We start from the raw sequence: 26,774 nt of genomic DNA on the forward strand, positions 1-26,774 counted from the left end.
CCTCAAAAATGGCAGAAAAGGGATTGGAGGTCAGGAGGTCAGGAGCACCCTAAGACTCCAAGGCTCGAGTCCTTCCTCAGTGGTTACACAGTGTCTAAGGTTCTCCCTTTATGAAGATACATTTCCCAACTTCCTTTCAAAAAACAGGACAAAATAACAAAAGGTTTGTTTATAGAATAAACATTCAACATTTATTTAGTCTATATAGTATTGTCAGAAACACTTTATACAGGATAACGTATGCTGATGGCAACTTGCCCCTCCTACCATATGCACACAATCAAGAACAGTCCAAAGCCTCAATGCAAAATGATAGATAGTACACATTTTTATTTATTAAAGTTTATTATTCTCATAATTACAACTGTAATTTATAAGTTTGAAACATGAGAAAAGGTCTAAGAAGAGAGCTCAGACGAACCTGAACAAGCATAAAGATGGTTACAGCTCTGTCTCTGCTTCAAGCGCAGGCTTTGGAGCCAGGGTCAACACCATAAGACATCACAGATGGCTCTTAAGACATTCATTCTATTCAGTCAGGCATGGAGATCTAGATATGTTTATATCATATGTACACACTTTAGTATGATATTGGCCCACTGAGCTCACACATCTTAACAAAGGATGAGAGTCTCTAGGACCCAGCTAAGTGCACAGAAGATTCGGGCACACTTACTACAAATCAAAAGTTGCCGTTTATAAGTTATAGATATTTAATATTTCCAGAGTGTTTTTTTAATTAAAAAAATTTAAAGCATTTCAAACATTTTCACTTTTCTCAGTGCAAACGAAGGTTATTCAAGTCAACTTACCTTTCTCCTGAGGAGTGAGAGGAAGGGGCAAACAGAAACACCGCCCACCACAACCCAGCTTGACCTGCTCATCACCCTTTACAGCAAACACTTAGGCCACGGATTAGTTATCACAATTAAAGCCTTGTGATTACGATTCAGCCCTTACTTCATATGGTTAACTTTTATGCTGAAATATTTACAAAAGTAGAAAAAAGTTAGCAGTGCAAGGAAAAGGATGAAGTTTGTTTTAAATCCCAGCTATCCAATAATGTGTGGAAAAGGAAAAAAAGCACCATTTCAAGATGGTCTGATTAGACACTGTGGAATTTATTTATAGGTCAGGCAGTAAATTACTCTGATTAACAACAGTTCAATACCACCTTAAAACTAGGTTATCCTAAAGAATTTTAAATAGTTTGTAGGTGCATTTTTGTTTATCTTGGTATTACAAACACTAAAGTAGTAACTCATATTTAAAAAAAAAATTACAAATTATAGTCTACTTTAAATCCATTTCAAATCCAGCTGTCTGTCTGGCCAGTCCAGCAGAAGATAGGCTTTTAACAAAAAAGCGGCTCTGATAATTTGGCAACTCAGTTTATTTTTCTCTCAATTTAAAAACTAGAAATTTTTTGGATGGGGTGGGGTGGCTTGTCAATTTTATAGGTGAGAAAAATGAAGCAAGTAAATAAAGTAATTTAAACTACAAAGATGGACAGAAAGCAAGAGGATATAACAAATGTTATTTCTTCTATTTGTATCACTGCAAATAGCTGGGTCTTCACTAAAGAAACAACACATAATGAATACCAAAGTACCTTCCAATTCTACCTTCCTAGACTCAGGACACTTATGAACTAAGGTCAGTGCAGCCGCAAAGGCAAAATGGATACAGGCTAAGTGTTCGCTTACCTTAAACAGATAGGTTGTATTTTAAGTTACAAATTTTCCTCACTAGCACTTAAAAATGAACATTTCCTTACAAATTTTATTTGTAAGAAATTGGTTTGTTTGTTTTTTAACTAGGAAACATGTAGTGAGGTATCTGTTAATCTTAAAATTCTTTAAGTCCAGAGAAAATTGTTTTAAAAACATGTTTCATATACAAGACTTTAATACTTTTATTTAGGAATTACTTGTGGCTGGAGTAATAATGGTTTAACTTAATTCATCTAGTTTTCAATAGTGGAGTTGATCTATGCAGAATATTTTACCCTGTCTCTAAACAATAACTTAACTATATTTTCTCCACAAGTACACATTAATGCACTTTAAACTGGCTACTTTGTACCGATCAGAAGAAACAGGATACTTTTTCCCTTCCCCTCCTTCATGCACTCGGCTCAGGGTGAATACTTGTGAACTTTCAGAACTCCAGTCGTTGTCATAGTAACTACAGGACAAGGGCAGCACAGCGGGGAAACTCTATCTGCTAGGTTCCAGAAGGCAGAGGATTGGTGCTCTAGCTTTACAGGGACTAGTACAAGCAGGCAAGAGCTCACTGTAAATGCACACCAGAACAGGGGTCTAGGAGAAGCTGTTTAATTAGGGTACTGCTTTTGGAAGAAAAAAATAAAAGACACATTCGAAATAGCACCCCCCCAAACAAACAAACAAACAAACTAGACTTTTGTCACATTTCTAGGAATCTCAAACCTTTTGTATCCCATGCTCATAGGTAGTTTGATGTACATGGTAAATAGCTTCAATATTCAAGAAGAGTACTGTACTGCTGACAAAGGACAGATAACTCTTCATGCTTCTGATATCTCTGACTTGCTAAGTGCTATGGCCAGTTCCAAGTCTTCTTGCTCCTGCTGATTTAGTCTGGCAAGCCTCTGTTCTTCTTCCCGCTCACTTTCCCTCTTTGCCCATTCAATCATATCTTCTTCAGAGGGATACTGCCATTTAAAAGATCAAAAGAATGACTGAATTAAAAAATAAACTAAGAGATACAAAAGACCTTTTATAAAAGAGGACTAACTACTTACTTGTTTTACCCAAAGGAATAGTGGTAATTCCTAGTTTTTCTGAAAATATATTTTACCTACTTACTGAGCTCTAGCTTACTTTACAATTGTAATGCAATCTACGGGAAGAAAAGTCTATAAAATAAAATAAAGCCTATAAAGTAAACCATTAAAAGATCACTTTAAGAAGTAGCAACTCCAGGCTTGGTGGCACATGCTTGCAGTCCTAGCACATGGGAGACTGAAGAAGGAGAACTGCAAATCAGAAGCCAATTTGGGACACAGTGATATTTTGTCTCAAAACAGGTTAAATACTTAGGATAGAATAGGATATTTAAAAACAGCAGTGGTCTAGTCTTTCAATTCAATATAAAATACGTGTTTTTGACTATACACATTTTTTTCCTCTTTCCTTCTTTCCGTTTTTGTTTTGTTTTGTTTTGTTTTTTTAGATGGACTATCACTAGGTGGCTCACGTTGGCCTCAAACTCATGATCATCCTGCCTGTGTCCTGAGTTGTGATATTACAACCATATAGGAGCATGCCTTACTGATATATCATTAAAATTATTGCCACTGGTGACAGAAAGCTGCCTTACCTGGCCTTTCAGGAAACACCAAAAGTATAAAGCAAAAATAGGCACATTTTGCTACATATAAAAACATTAGATACAGTATGTGAACTTAATTACTTTTTAACAAACATTTTGAAGATTCTGATAGCTCTTAGGAACTTTGACCCCAGTTTTATATAACTAAAATGATCCAGCTTAAGTAAAACCTTAATACTGATGATTAGATTGGAAAAAATATTTGTAACTACAACCAAATTTCAGCTTCAGTAGGAACTAGATACAAATTCTACTTGGTTTGAGTCTTGTTAAGAGGACACCCATCCAAAGGAGTGAGACAAACTGGAAGGCTTTGCAGTGTTCCTGTGACTCTTGGTGCGCTTGTCAAACCTCTCACCGTGAAAACGTCGGGCTTTATTGTGAGCCACCTTTATGCTGTACGGTACTGAGATTCTGAAGTAAAAAATAAGCAAAATGCCTCCACTACTGTTCAAGACTCATTCCAACCAGGTTTTTACTTGCAGATCCATCCATATGTAATACACTAACTGTTACAAACTGGCAGTTATTTTACATTGAGAATTACAATCTCCCAAGAAAGCCAATTCTCCATCCTTCTCTGCTTGAAACAACTCAAATTTCACCTGACATGGGCCTTGAAGATAATTCTGAGTTGTCATTTATCAGGGAGTGCTATCTTGTCCCTTTACCCTCAGGTGACGACGCCCCTGGAACCTAAGAGTACAGACTCAACAGCTGCACACAGATTCCTGCCTTCCTCTTTTCTAAGTAACCAGAATAGTAATGGGGCTAAAATAACGAATGGGAGAACCCAAATGGTGCTTGCTGTGGCTAGGGGCATTTGGCTACTCAATTGCTCATCTTCAAAGTCAAGGATAAAAGGTAATAAACAGAAATGGGCAGTGGTAATGAATGCCACTTTGCCTGAAAAAAAAAAAAAAAAAAAAAAAAAAAAAAAAACCTTGTTAGCTACTCTAAGAATTTCATTTTTAATAAGTGATGATATACACGATGCCTCTACAATGTGTTACTCCATTTCTAATTGAACAAAGGACTTCCCAGCCTATTCTCATAGTGCTTCTTCAGGTTTCTGAAAGAAGTCTTAGATCTTAAGTCTATTTCATAAAACTGAGCAGGCTACCACGGCAGAGCACAAGCTCATCATGAGTGAGTAACTGGGCTCATGGATGGATAGAAAAGAGCCACCACCGCCATCAGTCACCAAAGCTACTATGTGAATGCCGCAAGTAGACTTTTGTTTTGTATTCAAAGAACCCCTGCACTGTCTCCTCACAGAAACTGCCAACGGAGCCCTAGAAACTGCCAAAGCTTTGTACACAGGCACACATCCACAGCTACAAATATACAAGCTTCTTACTGGCATTCTACAGAGTAGGCGGTCAGCAAGCTTTTAAATCACCATCATACATAATCATTTGCCAAATAGTAACGATCAAGATTTGACTTATATTTGCATCATCAAGACTGAGAGGAAGGGTATATAAAACATTTTGTTTACAAGAACCACAATGACTAAAATCAGCTTAGCAATGAAATCATCTAAGAACCAGCAAAACAAAACCAAACAGAGGTTTTGCTTAGGGGAAGGAGAAAAGATAAATTTTAGTATGTTGATGAAATGATGCAAATTTGGAAGACTATGAAGAAATCCTTGACAACTCTTCAAATTATAAATGGAAAGATTTTCCCCCAAACAGCCCGGTCACAGTACTTACAGCACTGAAGTTAGCAAAATTGCTTGGGTCAGCCTCTTTATTGGTAGTGGCAGAAGAAGTGAATGGATCACAAAACATATCAGGTTCTTTTTCTTTGGGACTATCATTGCCTGGGAAAGGCTGAAATGGATCATTCAGTTTAAAGGGATCAGAAGAATCCAATTTGCTGATGGGTCTTTTCCCTGGATCAAAATCATTACAATTAACCAGTAGATACAGCAAACACAAGCACACAAGAACATGTTCACAGGGAGCATTTAAAAACTTCAGGTGGTGTACACAGCAAGAGCCCAGGCACTTTCTCAGACAGCTGCACCAACTGTCCTCAAAGCTTTCCCTTCCTTCTCCAAAATACATCTCAGGTGCAGCTAAATGGACAAACCCACATACAAAAAGAGGAAATGAGTCAAGAATCATAATATTGTCCAAAAATTAAGTCTTTCTCCATTTAAAGAAGCATGCTCCTAAGGAGATAATGACAAACGAGAAAAAACGATAAAGAACACACACAGTAATGGCCTCTGGTTGCAGCTTCAGCCTGACACTAGTGGCAGTAATGAGGGACTGAACTATGGCAAATCTCTTTTCTCTGGTATATTTACACAATGCCTGGTAGCATAGAACACAAGATTAATTTGACAAAACCTCATTATTTTTGCCAACTTCAAGCTGAGAATGATAACACTTAGAAGTTCATAGCCTACATGCATAGCTGCTGAAAACTAATCTTTGATCAAATAACAATATGCTGTCCTGATAATTCATCATCCATTGTTTCTATACCATTTTAAATAAAATTGTTTTATGTATTTATTCATCTTATTTATTCATTCACTTATTTGCTTTTTAAGACAGGGTTTCTCTGTGTAGCCCTGGCTGAACTGAACTCATTCTGTAGACCATACTGGTCTCAAACTCAGAAATCCACTTGCCTCTGCCTTCTGAGTGCTGGGACTGACGGTGTGTGCCACCATGCCCAGCTAAGTTCTTAAATTTTAAAGTTTTACTTAAACTGTAATACTTCTTGAAGAAAAAAAGGTGAAGTTTAAATTTCTTCAAATATGCTTTTCCTATAGTGCAGTTATACTCTTAGTCATATAATGGATTCTTTTCATTAATGTTTACAAAAGATGTTTGTATCTTTTATCTACACATGCCTTCAGAAAGTCCTGTGAAAGCATGCAAAACCTGAGTTACATCTACCATATAGCAACTAAGGCACTAAGGCTTAGACATGGGGAAGTACACATTTAAGACCACAGAGTAATGGCTCCAGTTGTAGCTTATGAAGCCCCAGGTTGGACCTCTAGCACTACTAAAAATCCAAACAAAATCCCAAAAAAAGGAAAACAAAACCAAGCCTGGGGTTAATACTAACATTTGGGAGATGTGAGTACAAAGTAGGAAGATAAGGAATTTGGTTTGAGGCAAGGCTAAGCTACATGGGATACTATCTAAACACCAAAAGGGCTGGAAATGTCATTCAGTGGTGCAAGTGTCCGCTGAGCATCTGAGACACTGTGGTTCACAAACAGACAGAATATGAATTTAAAATCCCTAATCAGTGATCTTTTCAACAAACCATTCTTTCCCTTTGCTCCTTCTACAATGATGTACACTTGAATACAGCTTTGTTATTATTGTGTATGTTGTATATGATGTGTGTGTGTGTGAACATATGTGCCACACTGTACGTGTGCTCTGTGCAGGAAGCACATGTCCCCTATTAAACCAACTCATTAGCCTTGTTTTCAGCTGCAAGACACTAAAATAGGGCATTTGGATTACAAAAGTATACTCACATGGGTGTAAAAATGTAAATAAACAAAATATTAGTTTTAAGTTATATAGACTCTGACCAACTTACTTCTAACCTATGATATACATGAGTTTCCTTTAAAAGATAAGAAAAGTCACTTAACTCATTTACGTAAGTTTTGAGCAGATATTTATACACTAGCAACTATGTGTACAATCCATAATCAAATACTATGGGAAGACTATTATGAAAAGGCACAAATGATTAGCAGTAAAAAAACAGTGATCAGTGAACTTTGGGGGCTGACATGTTACCCAATGTGCCCAACAACATTGTGTCTCTTCACAGAGCAGCTTATCAGCATTAACCATCCTCAGGGAAACTGCCTTCACAGTTACTTTATTCTGCATTAAAAACAAATCTTTCCTCAGTGTAGTACTAAATATAGCACAGACTAAACGAAACAAAATTAAAACCACAACAATTTGTTCCTAGTCTACAAAAAATTTTAAAATCAGATTTTAAAATCTGGTATGATGGTATAATACACCTTTAAACCCAGCACTCAGAGAGTGGTGTTCAAGAGTCTTGAGTTCAAGGCCAGCCTGGTCTACATAGCAAGTTCCAGGCCAGCAAAGGCTACTTTGTTTAGATTCTCTCTCAAACAAAACAAAACATCTATTATAAAGAAATGTTAAAGAGCAAGCAGTTTCCCCACCCTTGCCTTTTTTCTAAATAAAAATAAACAAAAAATTAAAGATTTAGGGAGACTTCAAGTTAGTTTTCTCTTAAGAATATTCATTTAAAAACCAGAATACAGAAAACTTCTATTCAAATGATAATCATTGGTTTCCAAAAAAACAAGACAAAATGACAACAAAGAGATTTCACCCATTCTTGTTCTAAAATGGGAATGGAAAGGGGCATGTGCCCAGCCACGAGGACAGCAGCAGCCACTGCTAAATGCCTGGCTCTTGCTTACAGCCTTCTATAGGATACACCATGATGGAAGAAAGGCCCACACAACCCTTTCTAGAGAGAGAAAAGTCATAGTTATCTAGAAAAGTCTCCAACTTGCATACCAGGGGGTGGTGGGCAGGGTCTTGTTGGTGTGCCGATCTTGGGTGGCAGTGCTGGAGGCACATCTTCACTCTTGCTGGGCGTTTCCTCTGACACAGGTTTTGGAATGACCACACTGCTGGCAGAACTTGATATGGTAGGATTAAAAGGATCTTCATTGTTGACCTTCGTTTAAAAATAAATGTTTATATAGTACGGTATACACATGGTCATAAAGTACTCAGAAGAATGGTTTAAGTATAATGCATTTTTATTTCAATCCTTAGAGAAGTAACATTTTACCCTTTACATTCACGAACAATAGGATTAGAAGTTGGTCTGTAATGAGTAGATATTCTCGCATCATTTCTTATCAAGAGCAACAGACATTAAAACAAGCACACTCTAGCATTAGGCAATACAAAGCTTCCGAGAGCCAAATGAACTGCCTGATAACGGAACAAAAAGGAAGGTCTGACTGTATGCTTGTCAGTGCCCTTAAATATAGGAAAGACAATCTTGAAAAACTGTGAAGACAACCCAAAAGTTGTTTTTTTTTTTTTTTTAAAAAGCAAATTGATCCTAGTGGAATATTAATTCTTAATGTGAATAATGAAAGATTGACTTTTCTATAACAAACTGGAATATGATTTATTTAGGCCAGTATTCATTCATATTCATTCATTCTCTCTCTCTCTCTCTCTCTCTCTCTCTCTCTCTCTCTCTCTCTCTCTCTCCTCCCTCTCCTTCTTTCTCTCTCATTTTTCAAGACAGCGTTTCTTCATATATCCCTGGCTATTCTGGGACTCACTTTGTAGACCAGGCTGGCCTCAAACTCACAAAGATCCACATGCCTCTGCCTCCTAAGTGCTGGGATTACAAGTGTGGGCCACCACCACCTAGCTAGGTCAGTATTTTTGAACATTGGCACTACTTTTTGGGATGTAATAACTACATTCAGGGCTGAGGGCAGTGGCCCTGCAGTGTGCTGCAAGATGTACTCAGTAAGTATGAACAGCATCCTCCACCTAGTTTTGAGAACCACAAATGTCTCTGGACACTGTCAAATGTTCCTTAGAGGCAGACAATTTGGCTTATCTTCAAATTCTCTCAAATCTTTTTCTCTTAGCCTAAATCAACACTACAGCTATACTGTACAATAGGTAGTAGAAACTCAGTGCCAGAGTTTACACACTTTTATGTTAGTGCAGACCCTAACAATGTCAATGGATAAAATCAAATAGTCAATATACATAGAATGAAATCAATGTTACAGCTACTGACCCAGAGAGTACACAGGGAGAAATGTAATTCAACTGGGAAAGAAATATTTACACTGACAGACAACTCTCTCACACTGAACAGACCTTTTAGAAGAAAATGTAACCACCTGTACCACTGTCTGCTTATTATAGAGATGTGATTACTTTACAGCTGATCAGTAACTTCCATGTGAAATCAACACCTGCTATGGACTGATTGTAATCAAATATCACGTTTGTGAGAGAATTCTAACAATAAGGGGGTCTGCTCATTTGATGGAATATGATGTATTGTTCTTCCTATTAATCACTGCAGATTACCTTTGATAATGTGCTGAAGTCAGCAAATCCATCTCCAAATGATTCATTTCCGAAAACAGAAGCAAAAGGGTCTGTGACTAGGAGTAAAGAAAGACACAATATTTCATGTTTTTTATGTGGTAACATTCATTCCTAAATTTGACCGATGTCTGTACAGATTGGCTATACACTGAAAATCCCATACGGTGTATTCCTTAGTATGACTCAGCTGGTAAATGGCACAATAAAGTTCTGGAACACATGTGAAACAAAACAGCTCTACAAACTACGTTTTCTTCTTGTTGTTTGTTTCAGAGGAAGTATAGCACATAACTTTGCTGTCTGCCAGCCTCTCAAGTGCCAGGACCACAGTCATTTGACAATGTATCTCTAATAATGAAATCAAGAAGTCATCAATCACACATTTCACAGATCATTCAAGTCTCTTTTCACAAACCTTAGACTAACCCAGGTATCACTAATTTCAACAAGAACTGAGTTCTTCATTCTCTATAACAATGACTATGTGCTACTTTGTTCCATAGTTATCTGTAATTAATAAGTACTTTGTAGCACAAGTGGTTTGAATTTGTCATATATGTTCTCCCTGAAAGCTAACAGTCACAGACACGGATCTAAGTTTGTGTATATTGAGGGAGGAAAGGCACACCTGCTAAAGTTTCCAGGACAGATTTGCACCTGGGACATACTTAAAATTAAAAAAAGAGTTGGCCAAGTGTGGTAGCACATACCTTTAATTCCAGCAGTAGGCAGGCAGAGGCAGGCAGGTCTCTGTGAGTTTGAGGTTAGCCTAGTCTACAGAGTGAGTTCCAGGACAGCTACAGAGCTACCCTCCTGCCTCCCCTAAAAACCCCAACCCAACCCAACAACAAAAACCAAAATTAGAAACAAAAAAAGAGACAGTTTATTTAAAAAGGGAAGCCCCTGTGAATGGGAGTGAGCTACAGAATGGCATGTGCTGAAGACAAGGGATCTTAGCTCTTTTTTAAAGATGCTTATTATTTTTTCATATATGTGTGGGTGCATTGTGTGCATATATGTATCCATACTATGTGTGTGTCTGGTGTCTGTGAAAGCAGAAGAGGGTGTCAAATTCCCTGGAACTCCAGTTAAAGATGGTTGTGAGCTGCCATGTGGGTTCTGGAAACTGAACCTGGATCCTCTGAAACAGCCAGTGTTCCTGATAGCTGAGCCATCTGTCCAGGCCCATGGCACCTTATTTTTGTCTGCTTTGCTACCAAGGAAGTAGGGCAGTGAGAGTGAAGCAGATTGGGTAAAGCGGAAGACAGACCTTTCCAGGTTGGTCACAAGTCTGATCAAGAAGAGGATACCAAAACTTCAATCATAGGAAACTGCAAATTTAACTACAGAAGATGCTTCGCATTAATACAGCATCTGGAGAGCTGCATAACTGGGGGATGCTTTCACCAGGTGTAGTGTCAGGCATTCCCTTCCCTTTCCTCTTCTGTTATTCCCGATTCACACTCTTGAGTGCACAAGGGTAACGTAAGAAAATGCCCTAGGCTCTTTTCCCTGAAGGAACTGATTATGCTATACCATGTCCTTTGTCTCTTCCCTCACAGATTTCATAAGGTGTTACAACACTTGTAGCAACACAACTGAGTTAGGCCAGAACTGAAATACTGGAAAGTATACTTTGAAAAATATTAATTGAAAAAAAAAAAAGGTATTTCTACATGACAAATATATAATTGCTAGAGTTTTTCTACAAGATACTGAGGAAATGTACCCTAGATGAGAGAAATTTTTTTTTTCCAAATCAGAGAATTAAGACTTTGACAAAACTGTCTCAAATGTTGGTTGGTATGAATGAAGTGCAGGCATGCCCAGAATCTGAAAAGATTCTGTCAGACCATGTGAGACACATGCTTGAGGCAAGTTGGCAGGCAGCACACAGAAGCCATGAGCAGCAGATCAGGCTTTCACTGTAAATATGAACTCACCAGCACCCTCTCTTCTCCCAAAATAAAGGTAATATATTGGGGGGAAAATGTATAAAAGCATACTATAAAATCATCTATAATCTTATTATCCAAAATCACTTGTGAATACTTTAGTATATAGCTTTGTCTTTTTTCTCCTGTTAAATTATTATTTTCTGTAAATGTAGAAACAATAAATCTACATTGCAGGTATATAACTTTTTATCCCCTCCTCAAGCTTAACTTACTACAGTTCTTATCAGCACCTGACCCTTATCTGCTTCCACCTGTCAATAAAAGCTCTATGGTACCAGGAACTTCGTTTTATTCCTTACTTTCTCGTCAAGGATGAGCACAAGGTCTGGTGAGTAGGAGGTGCTGGTATTTGTTGAAAGTATTGTGAACACAGGGAACAGAAGCCACATGTTTATGAAGGATCCTCAAATGGATGTAACAGTTCTTAGCATAGCCAGCTGACCAATGAGGAAGAAAGTAACAAATAAAAATTCTCCAAAAGACTGCTAGAGAGACTGCTCTTGTAGAGTTCCCAGCACCTACAGTGGGTGGCTCACAACTGCCTGTAACTCCAGCTCCAGAGGATCCAATGCTGTCCTCTGACCTCTGTGGGTATGTACACTCACATGCACATACCTAGACACAGATAAATAATTTTAAAAAATTAAAAAAAAAGTTCCCCCAAAGAGTAGCTGAAAGAGCCATCTCTCCAACTACCTAATTATTTATTTATTTATTTATGAACAGGTTTCTTCTTTTGTAGTCTAGGCTGGTGTGGAATTCACTATGTAGTTCTTATTATATAGCCCAGGCTGGCCAAGAACTTACAGCAATTCTACTTCAACCTCCTAAGAACCAGGAATAAAGTGTTATCATCATACAAAGATAATTTCAAATCATTTTGTTCTTTCTTGTATTTGTATGTCTCTGTGTGCATGTGCATGGTTTGTTTACGTTGTGTGTGGTGTGGGCACATGAATGTTCATGGCAAGGTCAGGACAGAACACTACATGTTTTCCTTCACTGCTCCCCTCCTTATTGCCTCACCATTTTGAACAGGCTAGTGAGCAGGTGAGCGCTCGGACCTGCCTGCCTCTGCTCCCCAAGTGCAGAGGCTATAGGAAGTGCAGCCATATCTAGCTTCTTATGTGAGTGCTGGGGATTGAAACCCAGGCCCTAACGCTCCCACAGCAGCAGGGCTCTTACCCACTGAACCACCTTTCTAAGCCAAAAACCACACTGTACCCAGCAAAATCTTCTTACTGGCTCTCCTGACACTGCACACAGTGCACAGAGAAACCTTTAAGAAGAATGATAAATGAGATGACAAGTGAGGAAGTAAAAGGTGATACAGCAGTATTTGTTGCTATTATTAGTATGTGTTAAGTGGGAATAACTATATGTCAATTTAAAAGTCATAATTAATAAGGGCAAAAATGTTTAGAGAAGAAAATCTTGATGAAAAGGCAGCGATTAACACTAATAAAACTGAGAACTGTCTTTACCTGAATCACTAGCTGCAACAACAACTGTCCCACCAGGAGCAAATGGGTCATTGTGCTTCCAAGTTTCTACCTAAAGAGAACAGTACAATCTATGAGAGGCAACATTTCATAGGTGAAACTTCACTGTCAAACCTAAAAAAAAAAAAAAGACTTTACAAAGTTCTGAATTAGAAAACAAACATTTGGAACAGAGTTTTTCCTTTCCTGATATAGTCTCAATGAATGGAAACATTACTCTCTGATTACTAAATATTTATCTAAAAAGTATGTGGCATATGTATAATTTAACAAGTTGAGTTTATGTGAACACTCAATCACCTCACAGGAAGGTCCCAACATTCAGTAGGCTTCATGCGTCTTTCTCCAACCACAACTCCAACCCCTCTTCTGCAGTCACTTTTGGTAGTATTGGAATTGAACCTAGAGCTCACACGTCCTAACCAAGCACTCTGCCACTGAGCTTAGCACCACCCGGGGACACAGAAAAGACCAGATAGGTGTGATAACTCTTATATCAACAACCTTTTATTTTAATAGAGAAACTATGAGATAAAAGCAAGATGATATTTGTTCTGAAAGCATAAGAAAAAGGGTAAGCACAATGGGTGAAACATCTCAGACAGGGAGAAGAAAGGAGAAATATACTATTTTCAAATTAGGAAGAGCAGACTTGACTTGAGAGCAGTGGAGAATAGAGTTAACATGAAGTAAGGGAACTCAGACTGCCATATATTTTAGAGGAATCTGGCATACGGTCTACATTATAAACTAGGTGTGGTAGTTTTGTGGAGACCACAAAGATTGAGTTATAGAGGTGTTCTTCAAAATTTATATCAGTGGAAAATACTGACTGCTGGGCAAGTAACTCTTATTAATGAATACAGTAAGGAAATAATTTAAGACTACTAAAAAAGCAAAAACAAAACAAAAAAATTACTCTTTTAAGAAAGTAAAATCTTCACATAAGACTAATAAATGACAAAAGTTATGTAAAATGCCCATCGCTTAATTGTACCTCTCTTTGTCTAGTTTACTTACAGAAATATTGCTGTCAATCTCCAAACAAAAACAAATAAAATATTTTATTGTATTCTATTTTGAGTATTTTAAAATATCCAGAATATAAATTTATTTTTATTTTATGTGTGTGAGTGTTTGGGCTGCATGTAGTAGATACATATATCTACTCTGTGTGCTGTGTGTGTTTGTGTGTGTGTGTGTGTGTGTGTGTGTCTGTCTGTCTCACATGCCATACCCGCTTGCCAGGTGCCTGTGTAGGGCAGGAGAGGGTGTCAGATCCCCTGAAACTGGAGTTACAGACAGTTGTGATCTGCCGGTGGGTGCTGGGAAGTGAACCCAGATCTGCTACCTGTTGAGTCATCTCCAGAGCCCTATCTTGGGCATAGTAAAGTAATGTGATTTTTAAAAAAAGATATATTTTTAATCATGTGTACATACGTGCATGTCTCACATGTGTCAGTACCTCAGAAATTAGAGGTAATGCATTCTCTGGAGTTGGAGTTACAGGCAGTTGTGAGTATGGGTGTTGCCTGACATGGGTATTGGAAACTGAACTTGAGTCTTTCTGGAAGAGAAATACATGTTTAACTGCTGAGTCATCTCTCCAGCTAGGATGTCATGTAGCCTGAGATATTCCCACACTTACTATGCAGCCAAGATTTGTTTTGAATCCTCTCGTCTCCACGTCTCCAGTGCTGGGATTATACCTTTTAACCACTGCATTCAATAGGGTAAGGGTTTTGAATCTAAAAAATCTAAAATGTCTTTTTTTTTTAAAGCAAGGGTATCAACATCTGCCTTGCAAAGTTGAAAATGAAGATTAGAATGGCTATACATCACAGAGGACTTTGGCTCAGTCTGTGGCTATTAGCAGAGGCTGTAGACACATACTCAAAAGAGCCTGATATTCAGTGCAAATTTATACTTTTAAAGATTAACATTCCAGGTATAACTATAAACAACATGAATGATTTCATTTTTCTAAAATATTAATGTCTCCCTTTAAGTAACTTCTATTTCTTTAATATTACAACAGATACTGATAAAAAGTTTTACTTAAGACTGGCTTTTGAACTTCCAGTCACATACTTAGTATCACCAATGGGATAAGGACAACTTCATTTTTAGACACTAAGTCATCCACTCCTCTCCAGTAGGAGATCAAAGTATGAAACACTACATTAGACAAAAACCTAGAAGGGTGGGATCCAAACAAACTTCAGATGGACCATTAAAATAACCAAAGGGAAGCGTCCATCACTATATATTCAATATATTTCCTTAGATACTTGTTCAGCGGCTGAACAGTCTTTAATCCTGCCACTCACCGATGATGTATTACTGCTGTTGCTAGATGCACTGAAAGGGTCGGTACTCGAAGTGGTAAAAGGATCAGCAGAAGTCTGCTTAAAGAAGCAATCAGATGCAAATGGATCTGAACCTTTGAAAGGATCACCACCAAATGGATCTAAAAAGAAGAAACAAAACAAAAGTTAAAAGCTGAAAACCTAATGTTACATTCTCTATTGCCTACAGGCATTATCAGTGCCTTACTTAAGACACTTTGAGGCATTCCTTATGAGCCACTGTGAGGCTGGGCTGGGTCTGCCCACCACTCAGACTCAAAGAGCCACCTTTTTTTTTTTTTTTTACTCCTCTTCGTCCCTTTCCGATACCAGCCAGAGTCCTTAAGTATGCATCTGTGGTACTCTGTGTCCTCTTACTCCTTCTAAAGCTCCCTCCCTCCCGCCCGCCCATCCTCAGTGTGGCTGCTTGTCCTCATGTGGCTGACCTCCATACCAGCTCACTTACAACCCTGCTTCTCCCTTCTCTTCTCCATCCTCTCCTCTGAGCACCTGGTGAGATTTACAGCTTGCCTGCCCTGGTGTTTTACCTTTAAACTCAATAAAATTGTCCTCTTTGAATAGACTTGATTTTCAAAAAGCAAAATCACTTTGAACTCCTACACAACTTCAAGTTCCCTTTTTATTTCAGATTCTATTCTGCTTTCAAGAAAAATAAAGCTTTTCACTTACTAAACTTTTTAGTTAGCATTTAATTTTAAGGAATCTAGTCCTAAGTGTTCTAGTACTATGCTTATAAAAGAAACAACAAAAACTTTAAAAGACATTTCCTTCTCTGAGCTCAAGGCTAATACACTGAAACACATTTGGGAAGCAAAATTAAGTAGGAAACAAGACTTCCTTTATTCTACTGAAAAATCTCAGAAAAATGATTATCTCAAATTTAATAATTTTTCAATGCTCCCAACCCATATGACCAGTCTAAAATTGTAGGAGAGCAAAATTATTTTACAGCCTTGTATTCTGTAGTAGTATATAGACTCATATTAATTCAACTTTTACTCAATATGGAAAAATTAGACCTTGTGTTTTTAGATTAAAAATTTAAATTATGCATATATGTACAAGTGTAGTCCTTGCAGAGATCAGAGGTATTGGTTCCCCTCAGCTAGAGTTACAGACAACTGTGAGTCACCCTATGGGGGTTGGTAATCAAACTTTGGTCCTCTGCAAAGAACAGCACAGTCTTAACTACTGAGCCATCTTTCTACCCCTACCACCAATGTTATGTTTAAGCAACATTTTGATTATTGCTTTTCTTTTAAAAAAGTGAGGCTTGAGTTGAAAGCATACTAGAGAACTTGCCTAGCACGCACAATGTCCTGTTTAACCCCAACACAGATACACAGACATACTCAGACAGACAGACACAATTTCTTAAGCAAATTCACAAGGCTCTAACCACTCCCTAAAAAATGCATACACACACACACACACATACACCCACACCCCTTGGCTTTAGAGCAGTTTTAAAACTAAAAAGCAGTTCATCTCCTAGAACTACCCAAGTTCTGTGTTCTCACTAAATACAATATAAGGCTATAACAGAATAGAATTAAAGTTAAGAAGAAACTTAAAAATATACTGACCAATTTTTCCAAATGGATCATCCTTGAAAGGATCACCTGTGACAAAAAAAAGTAATAAATAAATAAATAAATACTATTATTTATTGTTGTAGAAAAGGGTATTTTTTAAAACAAAAGCAAAATTAAACAATAGCAGTTTCAACAATTCTAATTCAATGCTACAATACTTTAATGCAACAATTCTATTTCAATAAAATTATGCTATTCACCTTATGTAAGATTTAAAATAATAAAAAGTAAATGTTCAACTCAATACACATCATACAAAGGCAGATTAGAGCGATGGTGGTTCGGTGGTTGGAATGAGACATGTCCCCAGTCTCTGGCCTTTGAACACCTGGTTCCCAGCTGGTGCCAACTGTTTGGGGGAGGTTTAGGAGGTTTGGCTTTGTTGGATGAAGTGTGCCATGGGAGGCAGGCTTTGAGAGCTCTAAGACTTGACTTTTAATGTTTGCTCTATGCTTCCTGTTCTGGCTGCCATGCCTGCTGCCATGCTGTCCCTGCCATTACAGCCTCTAAGCCTCTGAAACAGCCCAAATAAACTCTGACTTCTGTAAGTTGCCTTGGTCATGGTGTTTTATCACAGTAACAGGAGAGTAACTAACATAAGAACCAAATATACTTACATTTGATTGAAAGAGTTTACAGGAGAAGGGAGACACAATAGTAAAAATTTACCGACAAAATATCTACTCCTCACAAGGCTGAATAGATATTACCAACAGTACTTCATGTAATAAAGAAGGCCTGACTAAGGCAACAACCAAACAAAACCAAAAACCGCCAGAAATTTAAGAAGCCAGAGACAAACTCTCACATTTATGGCCACTTGAATTTTGAAAAGAGTATCTCGAGCAAATGACAAAGAAAGGGTGAAAGGACAGTCTTTTCAACATATGGTATTTGGGGCTGGGGATGTAGTTTACATTGGCCGAGTGCTTTCCTGGGTGGCATAAAGCCCTGAGCTCCAGCCCCAGAACCCCATATGTCTGGTGTGACAGTGTGCATCATAATCTCAGCATTCAAATGTAGAGAGAGAAAGGTCAGAAGTTCAAGGTTAGCCTTGGCTGTACAGTGAGTCTGAGGCCAGTTTAGGCTATAGAAAATCCTGTCTCCAAAAAAAAAAAAAAAAAAAAAAAAAAAAGATGTTTAGACAACAAGAAAGATTTTTACCTCATACTAAGATATAGAATTAACTAAACACTAAACTAAATCTCTAAATCTCTTTAGTTATGAAGATCTCCACCCACCCACCCACCCCGTGCATATGTGTGTATGTGTGTGTGTGTGTATGTGTGTGTATATATGCATGCAGATGCGCAAGAGGCCAGAGTACATCAGATCAGATGCCTAGAATGGAGTTACAGCGTTTGAACTGCCTGACGTAGGTGTTAGGCACCAAATCCAGGTCCTCTGGTAGTGCAGCAAGTGTTCTCAACCACTGCGCTGTCTCTCTAGCCCCAAAGCTCCAGATTTAACAGCTCCAACTATACAGTTCTTAGAAGAAAAGGCATGAATGCTCACCACGCTTATAATCAACACTCAGGAGGATGAGGCAAAAAGAAGACTGCCATTAGCTTGAGGCAGAATAACCTGTCTCAAAAAAACCACACACACATGCACACATATGCGCACGCAGAGAGAGTTAATAAAGTATTTTCAAATCATATGATAAGAGTTTTACTTGGAACACGTAAAAAGCTCTTACAAGTCAACAATAAAAAGATAAACTGGGCTGGAAAGGTGACTCAGCATTAAAAAGTGTATCCTGCTCATGCCAAGGAGCAGTTCCTAGCACCCAAATTGGGCAGCTTACAACTGTCTGCAACTCCAGCTTGAGAGGGATCCAATTCCACTGGCCTCTGTACTCATGTTCATACACCAACATACATAATTAGAAGAAAAAAAAGATAGTCTAATTGAAAAGAAGAAAAAAATGATGTGCTGCTCAACACTGACATATACGTTCTTGCTGCCTGGTCTACAGAGTGAGCTCCAGGACAGCCGAGGCTACACAGAGAAACCTTGTCTCAAAAACAAAACACACAAACAAACAAAACCCAAAAAAACAAATACACAAACAAAACCCAAAAAACAAACAAAAAAAACCCAACTAAGCAGAAAGACACACATGTTTTTGCGTGTGTCCATTCCTCCTGGGTACATACCAGGTCATAAAGTAATTCTAATTATTGGTTTAGAAACTGCCAGGCAGTTTTCCAAAGACCATTTCACATTCCCACGAGTAGTGTATTGTAGCAGGAATTTCCCTGCTGAATCTATTTTAAATATTAGTGCAGCAGAGGTCTATGATTGGACATGGAAAAGAGAGGTGGAGCTAAGAGTGGCTGAGAGAGGGGTGCAGGAGCGGGCAGAAGAAGAAGGCGAAATGGAGGTAGATGTGAACTGCATGGCCTTTGTAGCCTCAGGTAGTTATTCATATCAAAAAGTTAGGATAATTGGGATAACTTGTGTAAATTGTGTGGGCATCTTGTGTATTGAGATTTCATTGATATATAAATCTGACTGTAACTATAAGCATTAAGAGTTTTGATTTACTGGATTACTGGGTATTATGATATCTAACCACAAGGATGGTGGGTATTGCATGGGGCTAGGCCTAGCGCCATGGAAGTGGCAGAGTTGGCCTAGGGGCCAGGCCTAGAGCCGTGGAGGCCATGGAGTTGGCAGGCAGAGGCAGCAGCCATGCCAATGTCTGGGGAGGGGGAGCCTGGGCCAGAGCCACTGAGACTGCCAGCCGGTGCTGGACTTGGTGCAGGAGCACGGTGGCTGAGCCAGGAACATTTTTAATACCTCCCGCTACAGTGTATGGTAGTTCTAATTTCTATATACCTCACTGATGCTTGTTATCAGCTTTTGATTACAGCCATCCTAGTAGACGTGAAGTGGTAGCTTATTTGAGGGTCTGGTTAACGTTGTAAATCTTTCTATAAGCTTATTTATTGTTTATATATGTATTTTGGAGAAATAGTTAAATAATTATGCCCATTTTAAAATTAGGTTGGGGCTGAGGTGGGAAAAAGTGATAAACTGCTCCAAAATTAGATTATGGTGACAACTATAAAACTGTAAGTGTTCTTAATCTATGACTGAATGATTGGTCTGTACTTTTAAGGATCAAACCAAGGTATTAAGCCTGCTAGGACAGGTACTCTTCTACTGAGCACAATCTCAGCCCTATATATTTTAAGTGCTAAACTTATGTTTACTTTTTGGCACTTTACACATTTCAAAAAATTATTTTGTGCTTGTTTATTTTAGAGAGTTCAGATATTTGGGCTCATTTCCACCATGACTATTGGATAAGTTATACTTCCTGTATGTCTTAGCTTCATATCTCTTGCTTTTTGTTTGTATAAATTTTGTTTATTCATTTATTTACTTATTTTGGAGTGTAAGTGTTTTGCCTGCTTTCTATGCACCAAGTGCATGTCTGGTGCAAGTGGAAGACAGAAGAGGGCGTGAGATCCTCTGGAACTGGAGTTACAGATAGTGGTGCTGCCATGTGCATACTGGAAACGGATCTCAGGTCCTCTACAAGAGCAGCAAGCAGATTAAGCCAAGGCTTAATTGCTGAGCCATTTCTCCAGCCCCTTATTTGTTTGAAACTAGATCTCACTATGCAGCCCTGGCTGAAACAAACTATATAGACTAGACTGGCCTCAAACCTACAGGATCCTCCCATCTCTGCTTATCAAGTGCTGGAATTAACATCATACCTATGATACCAAGCTCAGTTTCACAAGTTTCACAAGATAATTCTGGAAATAAAAAATAATTCAAAAGACCATTGACACAGGATTTTTTTTTTTTTTTTTTTTTTTTGTGATAGGGTTTCTCTATGTAGCCCTGGCTGTCCTGGAACTTACTCTTGTAGACCAGGCTGGCCTTTAAATCAAGAGATCCATCTGTCTCTGCTTCCTGAGTGTTGGGATTAAAGGCATGCATCACCATGCCCAGTTAGATTTAAGTTTCTAAAATTAGAAGTATCTTAAGGAAAGAGAATCAGACATCTAATTCTATTATAGCTTCCACTGTTATTTCAGTTTTATTTTATTTTTTGAGATAATAATCTCACTGTGTGGCTCTGGCTATGTAAACTATGCTGGCTTTGAACACAAGACATCCATCTACCTACCTCTGTTTTTTGAGTACTAAAACTAAAAACTTATGTCACCATGCCCAACACCTTCTAATGATTCAAAATTACAGTGATAGCTTTTTTTTTTTTTTTTCCCCTTTCTCTTTTCTTCATTTTTAAAAAGTTTCCTGAGGCAGTTTTGTTCTGTAGCTCAGGCTAAACTCAAAATGTTGGGATTACAGAGTGTGATTCCATGCTTGGCCTGGTGTTAGTAATTTTAGTAATTATTAGCTAAGTAATGCTGATTCATGAATGTGCAATCTCTACCACTGGCTTATAATATAATCTTTCCTTTAGCGTTTACTCTGAAGAAAATTCTCTTAATCAGATAAATTTTAATTAAAAATTTAATTTTAATTAAGGTTAAATAGTAGCAAATAACCCTTATAACCCTTAGCTTTACTTGTATTGTAAAAAATACACTCTCAAAACTGAAGCCTTAATAGTTGTATAATTTATACATCAGAAAGTACTGTTTTGGATACACTTACAAAAGAAAGATACTTACTGCCAACAAAAGGATCAGACTGGAAAAAATCCAAGTTTGTATCTGCAACTGCATCTGTCAGTGAACTTGATTCTACATTAAATGGATCTTCCTAGAAATAAATTTTAATTAAAACAGATATTTTAGTAACCAAATGTTTAAAGAAAGTACTTCAAATGACTCACATTCTGATCATATACATACTTTGAAAAAATTCAGTAAATATTTTTCAGCTACAAAGATCATTTAAGACAAGAGTAACAAGAACAACTGAATGTACAATTATCTTCACCTCTTTTGAATGCTTGTCATCATCAAATCTGGGGCTAACTTTTTCATTATCAGCTGCAGTCACAATTTCGCTCTCATCAGTCACATCAGAAGGCGCTATTTCAGGACTACTTCTCACCTACCAAAGATACATATGTGAGCGTGACAGATTAAAAATCTTTTGTCTCAGGCTGGTGAGATGGCTCAGTGAGTAAAGGCATTTGCTGCTGAGCCAGACAACCTGAGTTCAATCTCCAGGACTCACTAGAGGAAGTGAAAACAAACTCCTACAAGTTTTCTTCTGACTTCCCCAAGAACACTGTGGTATGCTAATACCCACCCATAAAGATAATAAAGATTTTTGGGAAAGATTATTTTAACAACTTTTTTTTTTGAGAGAGAGTGTCTTATTGTGTAATACTGGCTGGCCTGGAACACACTATGTAAATCAGGCTGGCCTCAAACTCAGAGGTTCACCTGCCTTTACCTCTGAGTACTGGGATTTAAAGGAATTACAATACATGGCTAAAAACAAGTTTTTAACTGCGTGTGTGTGTGTGTGTGTGTGTGTGTGTGTGTGTCTGCATGTCTTAAAACTTATTTTGGTATTGGGGATCAAACTCAGGGCCCCTTGAATGATGTGCAAACTATCTGTCACTATGCTATATCGCTAGACCCTTAACACCTTTTTTCTATCCAATACTAAGTGGTCATCTCTGAACTCATACATATACAGGTAATATTACATGGACTGAACAGGTTATATTTATTTTCTCCCTCCCTTCTTCCATCTCTCTGTCTCTCTGTCTCTGTCTCTGTCTCTGTCTCTGTCTCTCTCTCTCTCTGTGTGTGTGTGTGTGTGTGTGTGTGTGTGTGTGTGTAAAACAATTAAAGAAAAAGAGGCCATGAATTTCACTAGAATGTGGGAAGGGTTAGAGGAAAAGGAAAAAAGATATACTTTATAATTTAACTTCAAAAAAGTATTAAAATAATATTTAAACTATTAAATACCTAAATACTTAAAAATAAAGTAAACTTTAAATAATGTTATTACCTAAGCCAGGTTTTCATGCTATCTCTGCAATTCTGAAGGCAGAAGCAATTGTGCAAAGGTGTTTGGGCAACACAGTGAGACCCTATCTCCAAATGTTATTATATAGAGAGGTGCTTTTGTTGTTCTGAGACACGGTCTCACTATATAGCCCAAGATGGCTTAGAACTTACAACTGTTCTCCTTAGCTTTCTGAGTGCTGGAATTAAGAGTGTATGCCAGGGCTGCAGAGAGAGCTAAACAGGTAAAGACACTGATAACTGAGTGCAATCCCTGGTCATAAGGTAAAAAGAGAGAACTGATTTCCACATGTTTTCTTCTGACTTCCATATGGACACTCTGGTATGTGTATATATGCAAAATAAACAAACAAAAATTTAAATATGCCTACCACCATGCCTACCAGAAATACTGATTTTCACCTATCTTCTATGAAAAGTAAACAAAAAACCAGGTGTGGTACCACACTCTCTTAAACCCATTAAATGGGAAATGGAGGCAGGCAGGCCAAGTGCATAAAGATGAGAAGATGGCTCCCTTGTAAAGTGCTTGGTGCACAAGCATGAAGAATTAACTGAGTTCAAGTTTAAAACACCCAAGTAAAAGCCAGGCATGGTAGTGTATAACTGTAACCCCAATGCTGGGATGGCAGAGAGTGGTATTGGAAGACAGCAAAGTTGAACTCTGGCCTCTATGTATGCTTGCGCATGTGGATGAGTGCAACCAAAGGTGAGCATACTAGTGAACCCCCTCTCCCCACAGGCAGACATATTAAGTTATAAAAGAGTTTAAAGACATCCTTAGCTATAGATTAAGTTTGAGGCTAGCCTGAGCTACACAAGAGCATATTATTTAAAACAAACTGTTATTAATTAGATTACATTTGTACATTAGTTAAAACTGAAAAGAAAGAATTTCAATTACTGGGGCTGATGGAATTACTAGAAGTTAAGAACACTAGCTGTTCTTCCAGGGAACCCAAGTTCAATTCCCAGCACCCACACAAGGCAGCTTAAACTGCCTGTTAACTCCAGCTCCAAAGCATCTGACACCCTCTTCTGGCTTCTGTGGGTACCTACACACACATACATAAATAAAAATTAAAATTTATCTTAAAATTGTATTTCCTTATATTATATACGATGTTAACAAAGCCTTGTTCTGGGGCTGGAAAGACAGCCCATTTGATAAAAGCGCCTGCTGCTCAGGTATAAGGACCTGAGTTCAGACACCCAGCATCCATGCAAAAAGCCAAGCATGGTGGCGTGTGCTTGGAGTCCCAGAGCAGGAGAGGTATAGACAAACAGATACCTGGGGCTTCTGGCCAGCCACCCTAGTCTAATTGGTAAGCCCTAGATCTCAGTCAGAGACCCTGAGGAATAACACTTTGAGGATGACCCCTGGCCTCTACATATAAGTATGTACACACTAACTTTGATCTTCATCAACCTGGAGGTGGGAGGGGGAAAGTTAATAAACACTCACTGATGACTCCTGGTGTATGGGTTCAGACTCTAGGTTGTTCTGGCCTTCAGCATGCTCGTTGAGGTTGGCAGTTTCACTGCTGCTGGTGCTGAGGCTACAGTAATCTGTAGCACCGTTTACAAGAATGCTTTGTGGGCTACTGCACCAATTTGATTGGTTGTTATGAGCTTCCAGATCCTTCATGTCCAATCTCATTTTCATCTGCCAATACAAAAGAGAAATATAAAACAATTTAATACTAGAAATATATAACACACAAATAGCTTTCCCCCAGACTTACTCAAGGATGAGTTTGCTTCCTATTAGCAGACTTCTCTAGGAATGAAGCATGACTTAAAAGTTTCAATAATCTCTTCCAGTGCGTCCTCCTACAATTTTAGCATGCATGCATTTGTTTTTGTAAGTCTTGTGAAATCTCCAAGTTAGTTATAGGAAATAACTATAGTTATAGGAGTTATAGAAAATTAAAGTATACTCTAGTATACTTTACAGTATACTACATAATATGCAATATATAGTATATATATATATATTATATACATACATATGCATATATAGTATACTATATAGTATAAGAAGTTTTAGAATCGGCCACATTCCTGTTGGAGAAGGGAGTGAAGACAGGGTAAGTCAAGCTGACGCTCTGCTCTGGTACTATTTGTAAATGGGAAAGAAGAGCCCTACACAAAGTCCAATAAACAAAGGATAAAGCTGTTTTGACCTCAACTATTCAAATGAATTCAACAGTAAGACACAAAAGGCAGAATAAATATATTATAATATAGTAAATAATAATAAACAGAAACAAGAAAACTAAATGATTTCAATGAGCAAAATTGATCTAAAAATTAGAATCCCAAGAAAAGACAAGTTGTGTTGTGTCTTAGTTATGTATGCTATGATGAAACATCATGCCGGGCAGTGGTGGCCTTTAATCCCAGCACTTGGGAGGCAGAGGCAGGCGGATCTCTGAGTTCAAGGCCAGCCTGATCTACAGAGTGAGTTCCAGGACAGCCAGGGCTACACAGAGAAATCCCGTCTCGAAAAAAACAAAACAAAAACAACAAAAAAAAAAAAAAAAAAAAAAAAAAAGGAAAAAAGAAAGAAAGAAAGATGGATGGATGGATGATAGATAGATAATAGATAGATAGATAGATAGATAGATCGATCATGACCAAAGCAACTTGGGGAGGAGAAGATTATTTGGCCTACACTTCCACATCACTGTTCATCATTAATCGAAGTCAGTATAGGAACTCAAACAGGGCAGGAACCTGGAGGCAGAAGCTGATGCAGAAGCCATGGAGGAGTGCTGCTTACTGGCTGGCTCCTCATGGTTTGCTCAGCCTGCTTTCTTTATAGCACTCAGGACCACCAGCCCAGGAGTGGCACATGGCACAATGGGCTGAGCCCTCCCCATCAATCACTAATTAAGAAAATGCCTTTCAAGCTAGACATAGTGGTATGCCTTAATCTCGGCACTTGGGAGGCAGGGGAGGGTAGATTTCTGTGAGTTCAAGGCCAGCTTGATCTACAAAGTGAGTTCCAGAATAGCCAGGACTGTTATATAAGACCCTGTCTCGAAAAACAAAACAAAAAGAAAAAAAGAAAAGAAAAATGCCCTATAGGCTTGTCCCATTTCACAGACTCATTTTCTCAATTGAAGCTTCCCGTCCCCATGACTTTAGCTTGTTTTAAGTTGACATAAAACAGCCAGCAAGGCTATTTTTTTATAAAAATAGAGAATATTTACTGAGGATTCATGTATCAGACACTATGCTAACTTACCTCATGTTTTGCCTCATTTAATCCTTATAATAGCCCTAATAAGCAGGCTTGTTATTAAATCTTCAACTTTAAAGATGAAAAATCTGATATTCAAAGGTGATTCACGTACTAAATGGCAGAGCCAGCATTCAAACCTGAACAGCTTTAACTACAAAGCCCCTACTCTCATCCACTGTGTAAATGTCCATTAGACACCAACTGCAAGCATTAAACAACTAGAGATCCTAACTAGGCAGATGAAGAAGGAGCAGATGTTAAAGGTTACACAAAGTACAAACAAGGCCCCTCTGGGCATTCTGCTTGTTTCCACTTACTGAACTCATCTCCTGCTGTGAATCTTGTAGCTGCTGCTGAAGAGGTTCCAGCTGAGCCTTTCCTGACTCCACACTTTCCTCCAATTGTGCTGTTTCTTGTTGTAGGCGACTTAGTTCCTCTCTAGCTTTCAACAGTTCTTCCTCGTAAGTGGAGATCTGAGACTCTTGACTAGTTATTTCTGCTTTCAGGGAAGAAATCTAGAAATGGAGATGAATGGGAGGAGAGGGAATTAAATGAAGAGATGTCTAGTCTAGTTGACTGGAACTTTTGAGGTATTCTTTTGGTA

At 38.1% G+C, this 26,774-nt stretch overlaps 1 protein-coding gene across 2 annotated transcripts in view; it reads right to left on the reverse strand.

The window, feature by feature from the left end:
- Positions 1-164: 164 nt before the first annotated feature.
- The window catches only part of Eps15 (epidermal growth factor receptor pathway substrate 15), a 102,376-nt gene continuing 75,766 nt past the window's right edge, over positions 165-26,774 (reverse strand). Inside the window, exons 15-25 of one of the 2 annotated variants that reach the window (XM_034502172.2) lie at positions 26,488-26,685; positions 24,386-24,586; positions 21,872-21,988; positions 21,601-21,691; positions 16,931-16,966; positions 15,306-15,445; positions 12,958-13,027; positions 9,495-9,571; positions 7,935-8,097; positions 5,094-5,275; positions 165-2,695 (exon numbers count right to left, since the gene is read on the reverse strand). In XM_034502172.2, coding sequence (XP_034358063.1) covers positions 2,549-2,695; positions 5,094-5,275; positions 7,935-8,097; positions 9,495-9,571; positions 12,958-13,027; positions 15,306-15,445; positions 16,931-16,966; positions 21,601-21,691; positions 21,872-21,988; positions 24,386-24,586; positions 26,488-26,685 — 1,422 coding nt within the window. In that variant the 3' untranslated portion in view covers positions 165-2,548. The remainder of the gene's footprint in view (positions 2,696-5,093; positions 5,276-7,934; positions 8,098-9,494; positions 9,572-12,957; positions 13,028-15,305; positions 15,446-16,930; positions 16,967-21,600; positions 21,692-21,871; positions 21,989-24,385; positions 24,587-26,487; positions 26,686-26,774) is intronic. The other variant, XM_034502174.2, reaches the window with a different exon arrangement.

The sequence above is a fragment of the Arvicanthis niloticus genome, chromosome 5 (genome assembly GCF_011762505.2).
Source record: "Arvicanthis niloticus isolate mArvNil1 chromosome 5, mArvNil1.pat.X, whole genome shotgun sequence".
Taxonomy (NCBI): Eukaryota; Metazoa; Chordata; class Mammalia; order Rodentia; family Muridae; genus Arvicanthis; species Arvicanthis niloticus.